Below are 19746 nucleotides of genomic sequence, written 5' to 3' on the forward strand. Positions count from 1 at the left end.
AAACGGGGCCTCTCAGAGAGAACGACTCCTGCCTAAACGCATTACCCACCACAGACGCGGCAGAGCACTGAAGGTGCACCTAATGAGGGGGCTATCGAACTGCCCTGCAGCTGGAGCTTTGGTTCGAGTCTCAGCTGCGCTCTGTGCTTCTTGAGAAGGGTCAATCAAGGTTCAGGAGCCTTTGTGCCTTTCAAGGGTGCAATTTGTGGTGTAGGATTAATGGTAAAAAACCCCTTCTGCACCAGCCAAGCTGCAACAGGCCCAGTCATCTAGTAAAATCTTCATGTACTAGCCCAGGGCAGGGGGGCAGGATACGAGGACACCACCGTTGCAGAGTGCTTGGGATTTGGACACCGAGTACTACACCAGCTGCCTCTTTGTGAAACATCACCTTTTCAGGACTTTAATTAACAGGATTAAAAGGGCTTGAACATGATTATGGGAACTTTAATTAATGCTGGGCAGCTTTGACATTGCAAGGGAGGGAAAAGGGGAAGTTTCATCTAGAGTCGGCGAGCAGCACGAGTGAAGATCAGCGGTGAGATCGGCCTCCTATAAAGGCGGCGAGCAGCACGAGTGAAGATGAGCGGTGCAAGCCTCCACTGAGTTTCAGGGTGTTCACACCACTTCTTTATTTGTGCGGTGTCAGGGAGACTGCTGTCACGTTTACATGCAGCACATCGCTATCAACTGCTGCATATTAATAATAATAATAATCATCATCATCCTATTATATATAGCGCCAAACCCAAGGATGCTTTACAGCAAGTTTAAAAAAAGACCCTGTGCGGTATGTTTGTAATCACTATAATAGGTGAAGATATATAAGGGGAAAATGCTAACGTTTGACACTTTTGATCACGCGACAGATAAATACTGAAACAATTTCAATCACATCACTTCTGCGCTGACCTGAGTGATTGTGCGTGATGTGTGTGAGTGATGTTTGGATATGACAGGCGTGCACCACCCATGCGCTCGGATCTCTGACAGTTACAGATAGTTACAGGCACGGGGATTACTGCAGCAGGAGGGTCATGAGACCTTATAAAGCAGGCCAAGGACACCATGTAGGTCAGTATCATTATGTAAACCAAGGTTACATCCTGGCACTTTGTTTGTCAAAAACAGCTCGGACAAAAGCCGAAAGAAATTTGCGGACAGGTGGATAAACAGGTGGAAAGGTTGCAATAGGGCACCTGCGTTTCACACGGCCTTCAACCCAGCGTCCTCACGCCATGGGGGACTATATACTCCGTCCGGCCAACAGAAGGGTACGGACAGGCTGAGCTGGCATCGCAGAGGCGATGGCACCGTCATCTCCGTTTCTCACACGTACATCTTCTCTCCTCGGCAGTACTGCGGAGTCGAAACAGACACCCAGGCCGGGAAAGCGCAGGGATGCGGGACGGTACGAGGGAGCGCGTCAGGATGAGGCAGGGAAACGGAACGAGACAAGGGAGCAGGACCGGGTGGGAGGGAGCAGGTCTTCCAGGTCACCTCAAAGCAAGAAAGTACAAAAGAGCTAACGGTCAGGTCTGCCGAGCGTGTGGAAAAAGGTCACCCACCCTAATGACCTAGTTCACGTGACTAAGACTGGACCATCTGAAGTCTGGACCTTACTTAGGATGGCTTGGATGGAGTATGCAGTATTAGTGAGCACAAAACAAACAGGCCTTCAAAAACACGTCTGCACACGGTCACGCACATCCAGATGAACACATGATTCATAACCAGCCTTATTAGCCCGTCGTGTCCCAAAGCGGACCATAATCTCAGAGGTACCTCGGACCCGTGCCTGCTGCCACACACACACACACACACACACACACACACACACACACACACACACAGAGAGAGGTTTCCTCCAGTCTACCGTTTCATCTTTGATTCCAACACCCACCCATACCAAATGAGCTTTCTTCCTTAAACACTAGTGCAGACAAGGAAGACAACCAATAATTAACGACCGTGGCTGCCTCGTTATATTAACGAGGCCTCAGCGAGACGGAATATTCAAATGAGAATTTATGACTCATAAGCATCCTGTAATTATGCCAGAGCCTTGCATTATTCATGAGCTGTTTACTATAAAGCGACAGCCGGGGGGGGGGCGTTCACTGTGCATCTGCGTTACTGTTAAAGACACTTGACTTCTGCAGCAAAGCAAAGCAACGCAAGAATATTTATAAAGCGCTCTTCACACACAGTGGCAATTCACAGCGTTTCATATAAGAGAATTAAATAACGAGCTCATTACTTCCCAAGATCTATCAGCTCAGGAATGCTTTTGCAAAAGAGAAAGTGGTTATATAGCGCAGCAGAACAATGGGTTTAAATGACAAAAATGAAAAAGTTTGATCTATTTAAAGTGATTTTAATACAACTAATTACAAATTACCTCAATGAACTAGGAACTAAAAAAAATGCTCAAAAGGTTGAGATAAATTAGAATTCAATTGTTTAAAAAAAATCTTTTTAAGATATAAGATAAAAAGATAAAGAGATAAAAGAGTTTAAAAAGAGTGCACTGTAGTGCTGAAAATGAGAAGCTGGCATAGGATAACGAGCACGTGCAGTTCGGACGTAAACACGGCTAAAATATAAGATTCATGCACATTCAGCTGTCTTCAGAGTTGCGAGGACGCGCGTGCCACTGTCATGTAGCATAATAATGCCCTAACGATACTGCAGTTAGGCGGATGCAGACACAGTGTATTCATGAAATGCCATGAACTAAATGGGGGACTGTAGCATATGCACAATCTTGCAAGAATTCATGTTTTTTTCTGTTATGCACTTGGCTTGGGTCAAAATCCAACGGCTGAAACCCTCAGTAAAGTCAGGAAGGGAGGCAAACATGTTAATCACAGCACACACACACACACACCCACGCACACACCCCACTGTGTGGCGTGCAGACAAAATTAAATTTGTGGACAGATTATCCCCGCTTGGCCTCTTTCGAGCGTGTCTGCATGCTTAAGGCAACTTCTGTTTGCTTTATGCCAGAGGCCGTTTGAAAGCATTTGACAGCAACTGACGAAAAGAAAAGAAGAAATCTTGCCTGATGTCATCACTTTCTGTGTCAATTACTGAAAGAAGCGGTCAGTATCTGTTGAATCATGTCACACATACACCGCCCACTGCATATTATACTGGACAAGGCAAACTGCCCTTTGATTTGGCTTTGAAGCTGGTGGGAGACCAGAGAGGCTGACACACTCTCCACTTCCTCTCTCTGGGTTGTAACATTTAAAATTCCGAGATTACTCCGTCCATTGGCATAAAAGTACAGTCGTCCGCTAGCGTCTAAACAAGGAACTGCAGCAGAGTGAGCATGCGTGAGTGTATGTCAGTGTGTGTGTAAGAACGCACGTCTTTATGTGTGCGCCCCTCTGGTCTCCCACCAACTTCAAAGCCAAATCGAGGAGAGGTTTGCCTCGTGCACTACAACATGCAGTGGAAGGGCAGGGCAATCACTTTATTCTCTTAATTGGCACAAAGTTCTCCTAATTACTGTTCTGCTGCTCTGAGACGGCCTGTCGCCCCCGCTGAGATCCTGCAGCAGTGGCTCGGGGAGGCCAGCCGTGGGCAGCCGGCTGCGCAGATCCGCGTTCGCGACCGCAAGTCACACAGAATGGGTAGAGTTTGCGAAGGGGGGAGGAAGCGAGAGCGTGAGAGGAGAGAAAATTCAAATGCTGTGTGTCGTGTTTTACCAGAACGCTTTTTCTAATATGTCTTAAATTCATTGCTATATTAACTGACTAAATAATTTAGGCTGCACACAGCACCATATTTTATGCATATTACATTACATTATATCTTTAGCTGGTGTTGTCCAGAGAAGATGAGTTACTGGAATAGAGAGCCAGTATATGCAGAGAGTGGGAAAGAAAATAGCCCAGTATCATGAGTGAGAGAGAGAGAGAGAGAGAGAGAGAGGAGAGAGAGAGGGAGAGACAGAGAGAGGGAGAGAGAGAAAGAGGAGGAGAGGGAGAGAGAGAGAGAGAGAGAGAGAGAGAGAGAGAGAGAAAGTCTGAGCTGGGGAGGTGGGATGAGGGTCTGAATGTCTCACCTTACATATCTGCAAGCGATTCGTGAAGCTCAACCCCTGACTGGACACACCTCAACTACCATACTGCATTATTCCACAGATATACAGCAGTGGGTCAAAAGCCTGACAGAGGGTACTGACAGTCCGGTTCCCATCTCTCAGGGCGCTCACTCACACCCAGGACACTCCTTCTCTCTCCCCCTTCCCCCCAAGCAAAAGAATCGGTACCAAAAATCAAACAGACATTCGAAACATTCGTCTCTGTGATGAGCAACCAGCTTAAGGAACCCACCAAAAGCACAGGTTCACGTTCCCACGTTAAAATAAAACAGCTCCCCAAAAAGCTGCACCCAATACTGTCCCAATACCTCCATATCGCACATGCTGGACCCACGTACTCTACCAGCCCCTGTGCCATCAAGGATATCCAGAGCTTAAACACAGGCCGAGGCTGTTATTTAAAGCAGGGTTGTTGAACTGAGAGCCTGACCCTCATAGTACACTCGCACAGAGACTCCAATGAGTGGGGACAGAAACGGAGCAAAAAGACAGTTCCCATTGACCTTACTGACACAGGTTTACAAAACCTCCTTGTTCTGTGTCCACTGGATACACTATGGCAGCATGAAATGATATGAATAACGCCATGGCCTTCAAAACAGGTGCAGAACAACCGACCTACACAAAGGCATGACTATACGGCTAGATTCCCAGTTCTGGCAGAAAACAAAACCATTCTGAAGGTTCTGAAGGCATGAATTACCACCGCACTGGACCGCGTTTAAGCCCACGGATGACGTACTCAAGCTCTCAGGGGGCCGGGCCCCGCGCGGTCCTGAACGGAGGAGTGGAAAAACATGACAGTAGACGCCCAGGCCGAAAGCCAGCCACGCTTCAGCGGTAGCGTCTTAAATGAGCAGTCACCTCGGGGCTGGGCTAGCAGAGCGCATACGCTCTCATCGGCGCCGGATTACGGCAGAGTGGGCCAGGCTCCCAGGATGCACTTGGAACGCAGTGTGTGAAGGATGAAAAAGCTGAAGATGTTCACGATAATTTAGTAATTCATAATTGATGTTTTCCCATCAAAGTTGACAACATAAGCTCAGTTAACAACACATAAGCACACAGCATTTCACTGATTACCGATCACAATGGTAAGTAATGCGACGACATCTGACTAAATACAAAATATTTCGTATTTTGTTCCAACAGGAAGCCGGCTGCGATAAGTGCTTCAATAGCTGCTTTAATCTTATAATTTTAAAGCAATCTTTCCATGCTATTTTATCAGCAAGCTAATAATTTAGATAACACTGCTCTTATCAATGTCACTGAAGCATAATGGCCATTAAAATCCATCACTCTAGTTCAGCAGTTGTTGTTTTTTTAAACCTACATGTATTGTGCTGCTTCTTGGATGTTTTGTAGCATCTCGTCAACAAATGTTAACAATTGCCAAAGCAAGTATACCAAATATAGGCTTTATAGTCACTCTTGATCTCTGGCACAAAAGAGTGTCACGTTAGCTGCTACAGTAGTCCACGGTGACGGCCAGGCTTGAGCAATGTGGCAAACACCCTGAAAACCTATGCAGTATATGCAAAAAATAAAAATAAAAATATTAAAAAGGTCAGATCACCCAGTCCCTGCTGCATGGAATGGAACGACGTGGCCTTACTTTGAAAGACACGTCAGTCCTGCACCGAGTGTCCAGTAAAAATGCACAACTGGCAATACAGCCCATTACCGGCGCAGTTTACTGAAACATTACTCTCATATCAGTTTAAGTTCACCTCATTTCCACAGGGGGATATGGAGCGTAGCCATTAAGATCTCTTTAGATGCAATGTTAGGGGACCGTTGCTTGTTACCAGTCGGCCAGGTAAAATGGCAAACATAAAACACCCGCAAAAGGAAATGAGCTTGCCACTTGAAAGATGCTGAGGTTGCGTGCGTGTGTTTGCTGGGAGTGGACGACCTGGACCCGTGTTGGGGAATCTTTTTTTTTAATTGAAAACCTCCCTCTTTAGAGATGATTAGGTCTCCCCACTGTCGTTACAAATGAACAGTTTATTATACTTTAAGAGGTGGTGTGAGCTGCTTTAGACTTTAGTCTTCACCCCCTTCTCCCTGAGGAAGACATCAATCTGCAGCTGACACAGTGTGGTTTCGACCCCGCTGGAGCAGAGAGGGAAAAGGCGCTGCTAATATTGAGTTCGCTCCCAGGACACATTCTGGACACACACACACACACACACACACACACACACAGTCTCGAGTCCTCACAACTAATTCTGAATTGCAACAACCTGACGGTTTTACATGCACACATGCATGCACACACCACCTCTCTGGGGACTGCATAATATTGAGTTTGCTCAAGCTAGACATTATACTGAACACACACACACACACACACACACACGGCCCTTAAGGCCATCATTTCTACTCGAGTTCATGTAGACACACACACACACACACACACACACACACACACACACACATGCACGCTCACACGTGCACACGCACACTCTATAAACCCAAATCCTGCTAAGAGCTCTCGAGGCTTCCAGAGACATGTGCATCCCTCACCACACCTGCCTACCCGGGCAGAACTGAGGCAGGCTCCCATGCGTCAGGCGCACATCCACTGCTACAGACGTTCATGGCCAAACAGTTCAGCCTGTGTGACGAAGCGAAACACTACAAACCCAAACTCCCTCCTAACCCTTAATTGTTCAACCGCTAACAACTTCTGAAACTGAAGAGGACCTGCAGCATTAAGCCCCAATCATATGCCACCTTTCACACAAAAGTTTTTAGGCACAAAAGTTTTTAGGCGCGTCGTCATTTTCCTCCGAGCTCCTTCTGCTGTAATCTCTGCACCTCCATCTCTCAAGAGCTCACCTTCCGCCAAACGACCAATCAAAAGGCCTGGCGGTGGGGGCAGGGCGGCTTCTGTCTGAGCTTCTGCTGTCGCCGGGACGACCCCGTGACCGGTGGCGCAGCTTCGCCGGGCGGTCGGGAGGCTGGCATTAATATTAATACCTCCCCCATGCTGCGAACAACCCCCCTCCTGCAGTGAGATGCCTGGCAGACGAGCAGACACTTTCATGCCACACACCACACTGGGCTCTGCGCTCGCCTCGATGGGGATGCAGAGAACACACCGAGGGAAGAATGAAAAGGACAACGATGACAACAACAACAACAACAACAACAACAACAACAACAGCAGGGTCCTCTTCTTGGTCATAGGTTTCTATGCCATTCTTCCTTGCATTCACTTAATTCCTTTTCACTCATGACTACATTCTCGCTCTCTTCTCTCTTTATTTACTCTGTATCGCTTTCTATCCATCTTCCTCAGCAGGAGGGAGCAAAGTATCGTCACACAATGCTATCGTTTCATACTCTTCTTCGTAAGAGACTATTTCTCTTTTTATTTCTCTCTCTCTCTCTCTCTCTCTCTCACACACACACACACACACACACACACACACAAACACACACACACACACACACAGAGGAAAGGTCAAGTGCAGAGTAAAATACCATTCCTGAATTATTCAAAGCCAACCTTCCCTTTGAGAGAGAAAAATGCTTTAAAAGAAAATAAAAGCAAACACTCTTCCCGCTCATTATTATTCATGTGAACCCAACATATACTTAAAACGAAATTAGAAACAAGCTGCTTTAATTAACACACCACCACACACATGCACAGAGAAACCCTCCCTGTGAGCCATAAAATGCGCACACCGCATGACACTTAATGCCTAGCACTATATTTTACACACAGACCAAATCAATATTTATATCTACACTAGTTATTAGCCAACATTAGCATGCTAAACAACGTGTCACCCCCATAAACAGTCAAACATATAGCTGAATGGATCCTAAAATATCTGCATCCATACCTTGAGAAAGTAAATAAATACATTTAATCTTAATAATAGTCTTAATAATCCATTTCTAATGAGAGGAAAAAAGGTTTAACGAGCTCAAGAGTGGCGTCACGGGAAGCGTAACAGCAGCAAACAAACGCAAATGCCAGTAGTGTGTCAACTCGACATGAAAGGGAAAACACTCTGCTGGTGGCTGCCTAGTCCTTTAACTGAGACCTAGAAAATCAGTGGTGCAGGACCTTGAATAGGAGAGGGGAAAAGCATGGGGATCAGGAGTTCAGCACCTTGGACAGGGGTCAGTGCGTTGGCTAGCTATTCAGGACCTTGGACAGAGGAGGAGTTAGTCTGTGGGTTAGCTATTCAGGACCTTGGACAGAGGAAGAGTTAGTCTGTGGGTTAGCTATTCAGGACCTTGGACAGAGGAAGAGTTAGTCTGTGGGTTAGCTATTCAGGACCTTGGACAGAGGAAGAGTTAGTCTGTGGGTTAGCTATTCAGGACCTTGGACAGAGGAAGAGTTAGTCTGTGGGTTAGCTATTCAGGACCTTGGACAATGGAAGAGTTAGTCTGTGGGTTAGCTATTCAGGACCTTGGACGGAGGAGGGATGAACCTATGGGTTAGCTGTTCAGGACCACAGACCAAAGAGGGGACAGTCTATGGGTTAGCTATTCAGGACCATGGACAGAGGAGGGGAGAGTCTGTGGGTTTGTGGTTCAGGAGCTTGGACAGGGTGAGCTTTTGAAGGCCCAGAGATTTTCAAATGCGCTGTTAACACCCGAGGCACTCTAGAACAAGTGGCTCTGCCTCTAAATGTGGAACTCTAAACTCTCTCACCAAACGACACTGTCTGTTCCACATATGAAAAATGCTAATTTCACGATATTGAGCAATAAATCTGTATCGTCCTCTAGCTCTGAGAGATCATACAGAGTGGATAGAAAATGATCATTTATGACCACAGATGAGTCCAGAAGCATGGTTAAGGCGAGCCAGCTCACAGTAAAATGTTACTCATTTAATAACGTTTAATAAATGTAATCAGTCATGTAATATAGTTATATTGCTACACGCTTTAAGGCGGCAGTTCAGTTGACTAAATATTTAGATGAATTTCTTCCGTATATTAATACTTGCGTGCTGTTGCAATTACAGGACCTCAAGCAGCTCACGTCAATGGTTTAACCTTTAAAACTGTCAGTGGAGACTGGTTGCACGGACAGCCTCTTCAAAACCTGTCAGAGCAATCTTCACCCAACTATCATTCACCCAAAGTTTAGCCTCTGGGTCTTTGGATGGCTCGCCAAAAATGGCTCTGAGGTGTGGTCAAGATCAGTCTGGCGGCCAATCACCACGCAGACAAACTGTAGCGTTGCCTTACCTCAAACTGCTCAGCTTCGATCAGCAGTTTGGCCGTGGTGATTCTGGACTCGTATGGTGGGATGTTGGTCTGGGAACAGAATAAAGGCGCAACTGCAGTTAATGGACATCATTACTGCTGAAAGCCCCAAGAGTGAAGGGCACAAGATTTTGTCTTCTATACATGCAAATACATACATAAATACATTCTATACATACAGACAAATACATATATACACACACACACACACACACACACACACACACGGATGGATGGATGGATGGATGGCTAGATATTCAAAACAGAGTTGGATGAAGTACACAAGGCTTCCAGAGAAACAGCATACACACTCACATGCGCACACACAAAGTCAACCAGCATATGATATAAGAAGTGAACACGTGTATATAAAAAGGAACAGGGTTACAGGGGAATTGAGGTAACAGGACACTTGAGCAGCATAGTGTTACCTGCATCTGTTTTTGGTTTGGGATTTTTCAATTGCTAAAAGAGGAAAAAAAAAAAAAGGAAGCATCTCTGTTTTTTGGAATCTCCGGAAGGGGAGTGGGATACCAGCATAGGACATGCAGGTTCTTGTTTCTGGAAAAGCATCCAGGAGCTTGGCGGAGGAGCGGGAGCATCCTCTACTCCACCCATGAGGAAGCACCCAGGGCACCACCCGACAGCTCAATTTCTACTGCCATCTGAGGTTCCATTAAAAATGGCATCTCTCTTATTACTACACCTTAATATGTATATACGTGAAGGACTGCACCAACAGAAAAAAAAAAAAAAAAGAGATGTCTGTTCTGTACATCAGCAAGCTGCAAATGTGTGTATTGCAGACAAAATCTGCTCTCAACAACACTTAACTTTCTAAGAGCATGATGTTCCTTGCCATGAACAATATCTATCAATATAACATTGTGCAAGTGTCAGCCAAGCAAAACAGAAAATGTTAGACGAATGCATCCGACAACTAATCTATAACTTCCAAGACGTTGCCAGCACAGCAGCAGTGTGCAAACCACTTCCTCAACCTTTAATTTTTCAAAGAATGAGTTCGCGTCTTTGAGGCAAACTAAGCAAGCCATTTAAGGACAAAAACAAAATGGCAGAAGACAAGAGGACCTGTGCGGTCCCATCCTGAACGTCTGTGTGTCCAAATGGATGTCCTTCAAATGCACTGAATCACGTTTAAGCACTTAATGAAGGCCAGAGAGGTTTTTAAAAAGATGGCATACAAAATGGAAAAAAATTGAAAGTCGGACATGAATGTCTGATGATGTTAGATGACGGGTGACTCATCAAAGAGGGTTCTGCATGTGTTCATCTTCTCCTGCCTGTGTGTGTGTGTGTGTGTGTGTGTGTGTGTGTGTGTGTGTGTGTGTGTGTGTGTGTGCGCGCCCATGCATGTATGTATATGAGCACGTGTGTCTTGTGACTCGTTTGGACAGTGAGCACCAACTTTGCCTCTCAATGCTTGGCGGCTCCGATGTCCTCAGCCTTGTCTTCCCATTAGTCATTTTGGCCGTGTGTGTGTGTGTGTGTGTGTGTGTGCACGCAGTACACACAGGTTTCAATAATGTCATCCGTGAACCTGTCTGATCCCGATTACACCACTCCGCCTTTCAGACGCTGCTGGCCCTTCACCTCTCACAGATCATACGCAACACGGAACACATGTAACACGGAACATGAGAAGCCTTATACTCTCACACGTAGGCACACACGTGTGGACAGTTGCGCGCCTGCCTGCACACAGACGCAAACACACGCAGACATACAAACGGCTTGTTCCACGCAGCGAGTACCATCCTGCAGATCCTGCACCATCCCGTACCGTGTGGCAGTTCCTATACTGTCCTGCACCATCCTGCAGTTCCTGCACCATCCTGCAGTTTCTGCACCATCCTGTGCCATCCTGCAGTTTCTGCACCGTCCTGTACTGTCCTGCAGTTCCTGCACTGTCCTGCACCATCCTGTACCTTCCTGCACCATCCTGTAACGTCTGGCACTGACTTGCTCTGTCCTGCACCACATATGAGGTGGAAAACTCATTTGGACACAGAAGCTCAGGCGTCTCCTTCAAAAGAACATAAGACAGCCTTGGGGAAAATGTTCAGTTTTCAAGTTTCATAAAAGAGGAGCCGTCTGCACGCGAGCACCAGGTCAGAGGTTGTGTTTGTGTGTGGGTGCGCGCGCGAGTGTGCGTGCGTGAGTGCGTGGTCGAGGAGCCTGCCTTGCGGCGCAAAGCCGTGAGGTCTGAGAGAGAAATGAAAGGCTTAGTGTGTCCATCTCCTGCGGTCTGAACACTCTGCTCCGGGCTCAGTGGAGCTGAGAGCCTCCCACCGCTGGACGCTTTTGACTGCCAGACTGGAGGTTACTGTCCCTCCATCCAACCCCCGCACACCGATAACACAACATGCAACATCTTTCTGCCACACACACACACACACACACACACACACACACACACACACACACACACACCCGTGCCGGCTCGTCCTCCTGGTCGTGTTCCTCGGCGCTCGCTGCGGCCACTTCCTCCTTCTGGAGGCTCGGTAGCCATGACGACACACTCCTCCTCAGGTAGTCACAGCCCTCCTGAAAAGAAAAAAGGAAAGAAGGAGAAAAGCCATGCGCACGCACGCACGCGCGCAGCCAGAGCATCGATCACTCCGGACGCTCTCGGCATGAGCAGGTGCAAGACCTCGACCGGTGAAGGCCATCCTGCTCCACATTCCTTCAGCGGGATGGGAGGGGAAAAGAAGAGCGGGCCGAGCGGGAGAGGGGAAGAGACGGATGCCAGTGCGGCCCGAACCCCGTGCGACGGCACCGCTTCCCAACCGGCAGGAGCATCGGGGACCGAGCCGCCCCAAAGCTGGCCAAAGCGATGGGCCTGCCTTACGCCAGCCTGCCACCCGGTGGCCCACACGGGTATGGTGGTGCGCTGGCTTGTCCCGGGCTGCAGCAGACTCGTTATGGGGTTTAATATCCCAGACGAGTGCTGGCGATTAAACTGGCTGATGTTTGCTGCGGCGTGACCCAGCCACAGCTCCTCCCCTTACGGCCGCCTCCGCCCTCGCTGAGCCGTACGGCCGGGGCCCCGGGAGGTGCTGCAGGGCTTCGCTGCTGATTAAAGGCTGATTAAAAACCAGACCCCGGCCCGACCCCCAGCTAGGCTGCCGTCGTGGCAACTGCACGGCGCTCGCTCACCTCGGTGTTGTCCAGGCTGAACAGGTAGCTGGCCATGAGCTGCAGGGCCTCCGGGCTGTGCTGGTCGTACTGCAGCGCCTTCTCCAGGGTCTCCTTGCACTTGTCTGCTGCACCGTCTTCCATGCTGCCAGGGGAACGGCGCAGTGGGAGTGAATCCCTCGGCCTCCCTGGCACTGGGCCCCCCCGCTACCAACTCTCCTCTCTTCTACAAAAGATCTCCCCTCTAGCTCTACTTTACAACAAAAACGTAGAGTGGGTTCTGCCATTTGTACTTTCCCCCTCTAGTTTATATGGTTCTACATAATTCACCTCTAAAAAGCTACTTAACCAAATATAAACAATAACAAAAACCATAACAATAACACCAAAGCAATAAAGTTACTTTCCAGTAACCCAATGATGTGGTATAAAAAAATCCAACAATGATGAAGCAGCCAGGAAAGGCAGAACGTGGCGTGACGCGTGGGAGACAACTTACTCTACCTCTGCTTCATCTAGTCAAGCCCTACAGATGCCTCATAGCAAACAAACATTTAAGGTTGCTTGCCGGTTTCTGGGTTGTCCGTGTGACACCGTGTCATTAGCTCCTGCACTACATGGTTAACCCAAACACGGGTGTGAACGCCCTCAAATTAAAAAACCCCATTCTGTGCTTGAGCTCCGTGGTCCCCTTTCAAAGCCAGGGTGCTAAAGCACAGAGCCAAAAGGACTAAAAAAATAATTGCTGCTGTCCAATTACTCCCAGCCTGTGCTTTATAATGCTCTGGCTGGTTTTGAGGGCCAGTCTCCCCAAGGCCATAACTGAAGCAAAACAAGACACCCTTTTAGGCAGGGAGACCTTGTTAGGCCAAGCCTGTACTGCTTTGATTTTTGATGTTTTGGGGTTTTGTTTTGTTTTTTGGCTGTCTTGCTTGTGCAGGGCTGAAAATACGCAACATGAACCCTTTCACCTCGCTCCCACCAACTCTCTTCTCCCAGCGCAAACCGCAACGCTCCAGCACCACCGTATTTGCGCAAGTGTGGCGCCACAGTTGGCTTTAATGGCGCCCTGCACGTGTGGGTTGGTTCCGCAACTCAAGTTGTGTGGTCTTCTGGTATGTTATGTTCAATAGTACCCCAGCTGCTTGCTTCAGCACAAGTCACTGACACGTTAATCTTTAATCAGATAGTGAATTAGTTGAATTAATTCCATTTTTTAAAAACCTCGTGCTAACATCAGTGATACTAGCACGAACGGTTGGACATCGGTATCGATCGCGCGTGAATTTCTTGCGGGTGACGTATCGGCCGAACACGCTTCTTCCCTCTTCCCGTTGGCCCGTGTCTGATTACACCCTGTCCGACGCTCTCAAAATAGGCTTCCTCCAGCCTGCCGTCTCCAAGGTGACGTGGAATAACCTTTCTCTCGCCAAACCGTGCGCAGGAAGAGAAGCCGAAAACGTATGCGCGCGCGCAGGTGAACGAGGGGGTGGAAGATGGAAAGCAGGCACATACAAACAAATATACAAATAAATAAATAAACAATGGCTTAGAGGCTGAGAAACACGCAAACATACCAGAGGTCAGTGAAGAAGATCTCGGCGATGGAACAGAAGGCCACAGACACGTCTTTCGCCGTGATGGCGGCACCCCCACCGCAGGCCTGCGGGAGCACAAACACCTGGATTTCCGCATCCGTACTGTCAGAGCAAGTCGTTCCCAGCAGAAAGGTTCGTTTGAACCGCGGGATTAAAGTTCAGAATTAACGGATTAAAAGCACGGTGCCACCCGACGCCCGGTTTATTACGACGGCTTCCCCGCGGCAGAGGTGGCCGGGTCCGTCGCTAGGGACGCGCCTTCCTGCCGAGCTCGGTGTCGGCTCAGAACCACGCGCGCAGGTCGAGGATCTCAAGCCTCGGCTTGGATAGATGGGGTCTGGAAATGCATGCTACAGGAAGGCAGTTCCTGACCTGGCCAGTGGCCACAGGGCTGCCGGACTGCAACAACCACCACTTTGTTAGTACTCGGCTGATGCTGCAACACCCCTCAGTGTTCACACGGAGAACTGCAGCCATAGTTGTAAATTCCATAACACTACTGTGTGTGTGTGTGTGTGTGTGTGTATATAATCTTAATTAACATGGTTAAATATAGATTTTTTTTCCTAAATAGCTCTTCACCACAACAATTTGGGAGCATTCTTATTATTAATCCTTATTTAAACAGGTTGGTCACCTAATTAGGGCCTAATTAGGTTCTTTATTACTGTGGCAGCTTTGTGACAGGCGGGGGAGTTTGACCTTAATAAAACAATATGAATTAGACAGGGAGAACGAGTGGAGTTCAAAACAAACATTCTTCACGATGCACAAGTGACCTGGAACTGACAGTCGCTTTATAATGACAAACAAGATGTGATTATTAATTATGCAAATGAGCGTTGGTGAAAATCTCATTAACATGCGGCGCACTGGTAAAGGTGCGCGCTTCTTTCATCTCCTGCACCGGGTGTCGTAACTTTGCGGTTTGGCTGCTGGGATTACCCATGCAGCTTCGTACGCAGTGCCAGGCCCAGCCCAACCCGCCACCGCGCCATCCAAACTGGGCTAAACGCCGCAGGTCAGTGAGTAATCAGCTCGCACCGTGCAGTGGCACTTTGCTCATCGGAACACGCGTCACGAGCATTCCCCTCGCTTGGCAAACGCCTGCGGCCCGAGCTGGGACAGGACTCTACCGACGCGTCGTGAACGAGGACTGACTCACCCTTTCAAACACACGGTCAACAAAGGCGAACTAAATCAAAGCACTGAGAGACTCTTATTTTGGCACAGACGACCTGAAATGAAGACAGAGCAGCCCATGACACGCGGGCAGCACTGTCAACAGCTCACTGAAGTCTACTGCTCACAAGTTCAGCCAGCAATCCCGGGGTTATTTTTTAAGTGTAGATGGGGAGCTAAATGGTATAAATTACTGTGTCATGACTGAACTGGTTTACTCTGCATGGCAAACACGGAGGGACAGTTACATTTCTAAACTGCCACACACACAAATATGCGACCAATGGTTCTTTATGACAAAAGGCTCCGAAACTATAATGCTTGGAGCATGATGGCCGTTGAACTGTTTCCCCACTGGCTTTGCACAGAATGCAGAGAATACATTTAAAAGAGGAAAACTCTCCCAGTATTGCACAAAGCACTATTGCTAAAGCATTTAGAAATACACACACAGACACACACACACACAGACACACACACACACACACAGACACACACACAGACACACACACACAGACACACACACACAGACACACACACACACAGACACACACAGACACACACAGACACACACAGACACACACAGACACACACAGACACACACACGGATGCGGACACCTGCCCTTTCACATTTGGAGCTTCCCTGTGTAGAAATTAGACATGACCCCAGAGTGCAGAATAAAATCCTGTGATCAAGTTTCCCGTGGATCAGTTTCAGCGTGAGCCCACACTAGACAGGGAAAATGAAGCAATCTGCCTGACTTTAAAGCAGGCACGGACACTGGTTCTCGTGGCCGAGAACAGTGTGAGCGAGAGATAGCATACATAGAAAGAGGATCCCATGGGTGTAAACAACACGTCAACAAAAGAACTCAGAAGAGGATGTCAAGAATCCTTCTGTCAAGCAAGTGCTGCACAATCAAGCAAATTGCAGCCGAATATAATACTGGAGCATCAACGCAAGTGTCCAAACACTCAACTTCTTGTAATTTAGCATGGCTCGGCTGCAACAGCAGGCAACCAGTGCAAGTGTCTAAGGTAACTACTGCCATTGCTGTCTAAAGGAAACTGAAAGGCAAATCTGCAGTGGGCAAAAAAAGGGTGCAAAAATTGGACCACGGAGCAGAGGAAAACGTCGCAAGGTTAGTCGAATTCAGATTTCTGTTGCCTTGTGCTGATGGGAGGGGTCAGAATTCGGCGCAAGCAGCATGAATGGACGAGCCCTTCCCGTCAGGTGTCAACACTCCAGGCGGAGTAACGACGTGAGAAATGTCCTCCGATACCTGTCGATGGACATTTGGACAGTAGGGCTTAGCCAAGCTCAGCCCTTCATTGGTAGCTGTGTACCATATGGCAGAAGGACACCAAGCCACAAGGGTACAACTATAGTTGCATAGTACTGGTTCCAAGAAAATGACTCGGGTTTTCCTTTGTTTGCTGCTACACTAGTGGAATCCATGTTACGATGAACTGCTGCAGTTCTAAAGGCAAAAGGCATGGACTTCACAAGACCTTTGAATCTAATCTGTGGTATCTGGCCCCAAGAAGTTAGCAGCTGATCCTTTAAGTCCCGTGTGTTGCAAAGTGGGGCCTCAATGGATGGGATTGGTTTTTCCAGCACATCCCACAGATGCTCAGTTGGATTGAGATCTGGGGCATTTGGAGGCCAAGTGAACACCTAGAACTCTGTCACGTTCCTCAAACCTTTCCGGAACAACGTCTACAGTGTGGCATGGCGCGTTATCCTGCTGAAAGAGGCGCCTGCCGTTAGGGAGTACCGTTGCCATGAAGGGATGTGCTTGGTCTGCAACAGTGATTAGATAGGTGATGTGTCGAAGTAACAGCCACGTGAACGACAGGACCCAACGTTTCCCAGCAGAACATTGCTCAGAACACTGCCTCTACCAGCGTTTCCTCTGCCTACAGTGCATCGCGGGGTCTTGTCTTTCTCAAGTAAGCGTCACACAGGCAACCATCCATTCACAAGATGTAAAATGCGATTCATCAGACCAAGTAACTTTCTTCCATTGCTCCATGATTCAGAGCTGATGTTCGCGTGCCCGTCGTAAGCGCTTTAGGTGATGGACTGGCCACTCTGACCAGGATGTGGGACCGGACCTGATAGGCTAGCCTTCAGTACCCTTGTCTACCAATGAGCCTTAGTCACCAGTTGACCTTCTTTGGTAAATGCTAGTTACCGCATATGGGAACACCCTACACGACCTGCTGTTTCGGAGATGCTCTGACTCCAATGTATAGCGATCGCATATTAGTGACTGAGATTCTTAGATTTGCCCATATTTCCAGCTTCCAACACTTCAAAAACTGACTGTTCACTTGCTGCCTAATTTAGCCCACCCCTATATACACACCCTCTTACATCTACCAATATGGCCAGACTAAACATTTATAGGGTCTCTGATACAGTAATTTAGTACCACAAAGCTAAACCTTATTTTTTAAGTGTTGTTTACTAACAAGTAATAATTGTCATTCCCCCTCAACAAACAACATCGTCAGACCTGTGCAGCCTGGATAAGGACAGCAGACAAAAATGCTCGTTGTGAACATCTGCAAACAAAGAGCAATTTTAAAATGCCATGGCACTGGGCATCATAACAGGAATCAGCAACGTTTGGCAGCGTACCCCTTGGGCCTGTGCGTCCATGGTGCTGAGCATGACCTCCACACCTCTGCTGAAGTACTGCACGGCCTCCTTGCCCGTGTGAATCTGCCCCAGGTACATGTACTTGCCATGACCTGCCTCTGGGCTCAGCTCCACCGCCTTCAGAAAAGCGTGCGTGGTCGTCAAGGACTGAAACTCTTTCATTTGTTCAACACCCACAAAACCATGCACTTCGCTCAATGGTCACCCCAATTAATCACCCCAAGGCGACACCTTCTGCCACGGTCTTGACCCATGGTTTTCGGTCTGGTTAGCTTTGTGAAGTAAAGGATATTTCCTTGGCTTTGTCTATGTCTCCCAGCTCAGCACATATGTTCCCTAGCATGTCCAGAATGGTCAGATTGGTTGGTTCAATGTCCAGAGCACGCCGACAGAACATCCTGGCCATGGAAAAGTCAAAGTTGTCCATACAGTCTTCGGCCTGAGATAGACAAACAGACAAACAAGAGAGAGAACATTACTTCTGAGAGAAGACAATTATCTCATCATCACTACTAACCGCAGAGATGCTTGTAAACAGACAGCCCCAGATCCACTCCAGGACTGCTGGAGTCCAGCACAGTTTGATGGTTTCCCTGCTCACACACACCTTATTCATCAGATCATTACCAGGTTTAGACGATGTATTAGAACAGGGAAACCACCACATTGTGCTTAATTCCAGCCCTCCTGGACTGAAGTTTATCACTTCTGCTTAAAAATACAGCAAAGGAGTCAATGCAATGTTTGCCGCCTCATGAAAACCCGGGAATTTGGCATAGAGGTGGAATCTGCAAACTAGAGTCCATGCCCAAGAAGGCCCCAGCCAACACGATGCTGCAGAGGTGTAGAACAGTGTTGAGTTTTCCAGTGTACTGGAAGCCTCCCCTGCCCCTGGAGCACATTACTGTTCCAGCCTGCGTGTCCCCGAGTAGATTTCTCCAGAGGAATCTACAGTTCAAAGGGCCCCAACAGCAGGGCGACGAGGAAAATGAAGAAAAACTGCGGGACAGAGAGAGCACCCCATACACGTTACCTTCTCCAGTAACTGATCCACCGTGTACTTTTCGGCAGTTTTCTTTTTGGCTCGGTCCTGCATCCTGGCTTTCATCCTCTCCTGCGGTGACATTACTGTGTGCTCTGCAGCTGAAACAATACATCAAATAACCAGCGAAAATGGACACTATAATCATAGAACACATTTACTCTTGGTTTTTATTAACCACTTTCCAAAACAATGATGTAGCTTTAGCTCACGTGTGCACCTAGTAAGATTTGCGTCTGACGTGTTATACATGCGAACTTTCCTGAGGAAATCCATAATGTGTCTGGGGGATTCTAGCAGCGCCATTAGTGGACAGTACTTGGTTATCCTGGGCGCTCTCCTAGATAAACACACCGCTATTCTACCCAACTAGGTAGCTTGCTGTATCACTTACCTCCGCGACTCTGTTTTCTCTTAGGTTTGCTTTTCTTTTTGGCCTTTGCTTGTCCCCCCATTGCTACTGTAGGTTATGACTGATCAAATGTTCTGTGATTTACAAAACGCGAAAGCAACTGTTCGCGTGTACACTGCGCGTGCCGCAACAACGTGCTACAGAACTTCGGGGACGCACGCAAGAGCGACAACGTGAGCGCTAGTGACGCTGGCTTCCGGTAGTAAGCCCCAAGCGGAATTTCAAATTAAAAGCCATGTGCACATGATTGTTATATGTATTTATGATCTGTACGTTCATATGACCTATGTGTCATGTCACCTTTTTCATTGTAAATCTGTAT

The 19746-nt window shown here is 47.8% G+C and overlaps 1 protein-coding gene across 3 annotated transcripts in view; it reads right to left on the reverse strand.

Moving 5' to 3' along the window:
- Positions 1–19598, reverse strand: part of si:dkey-12j5.1 (uncharacterized) — a 70217-nt gene extending 50619 nt beyond the window's left edge. For all 3 annotated transcript variants that reach the window (XM_081715234.1, XM_035526393.2, XM_081715221.1), the window contains exons 1-8: positions 19407–19598; positions 19004–19113; positions 18263–18409; positions 17950–18099; positions 14100–14185; positions 12544–12667; positions 11818–11931; positions 9346–9414 (exon numbers count right to left, since the gene is read on the reverse strand). In XM_081715234.1, the coding sequence (XP_081571360.1) occupies positions 9346–9414; positions 11818–11931; positions 12544–12667; positions 14100–14185; positions 17950–18099; positions 18263–18409; positions 19004–19113; positions 19407–19467 (861 nt within the window). In that variant the 5' untranslated portion in view covers positions 19468–19598. The remainder of the gene's footprint in view (positions 1–9345; positions 9415–11817; positions 11932–12543; positions 12668–14099; positions 14186–17949; positions 18100–18262; positions 18410–19003; positions 19114–19406) is intronic.
- Between the last annotated feature and the right edge of the window lie 148 nt (positions 19599–19746).

This window comes from Electrophorus electricus, chromosome 1, assembly GCF_041902795.1.
Source record: "Electrophorus electricus isolate QZ-2024a chromosome 1, ASM4190279v1, whole genome shotgun sequence".
NCBI lineage: Eukaryota > Metazoa > Chordata > Actinopteri > Gymnotiformes > Gymnotidae > Electrophorus > Electrophorus electricus.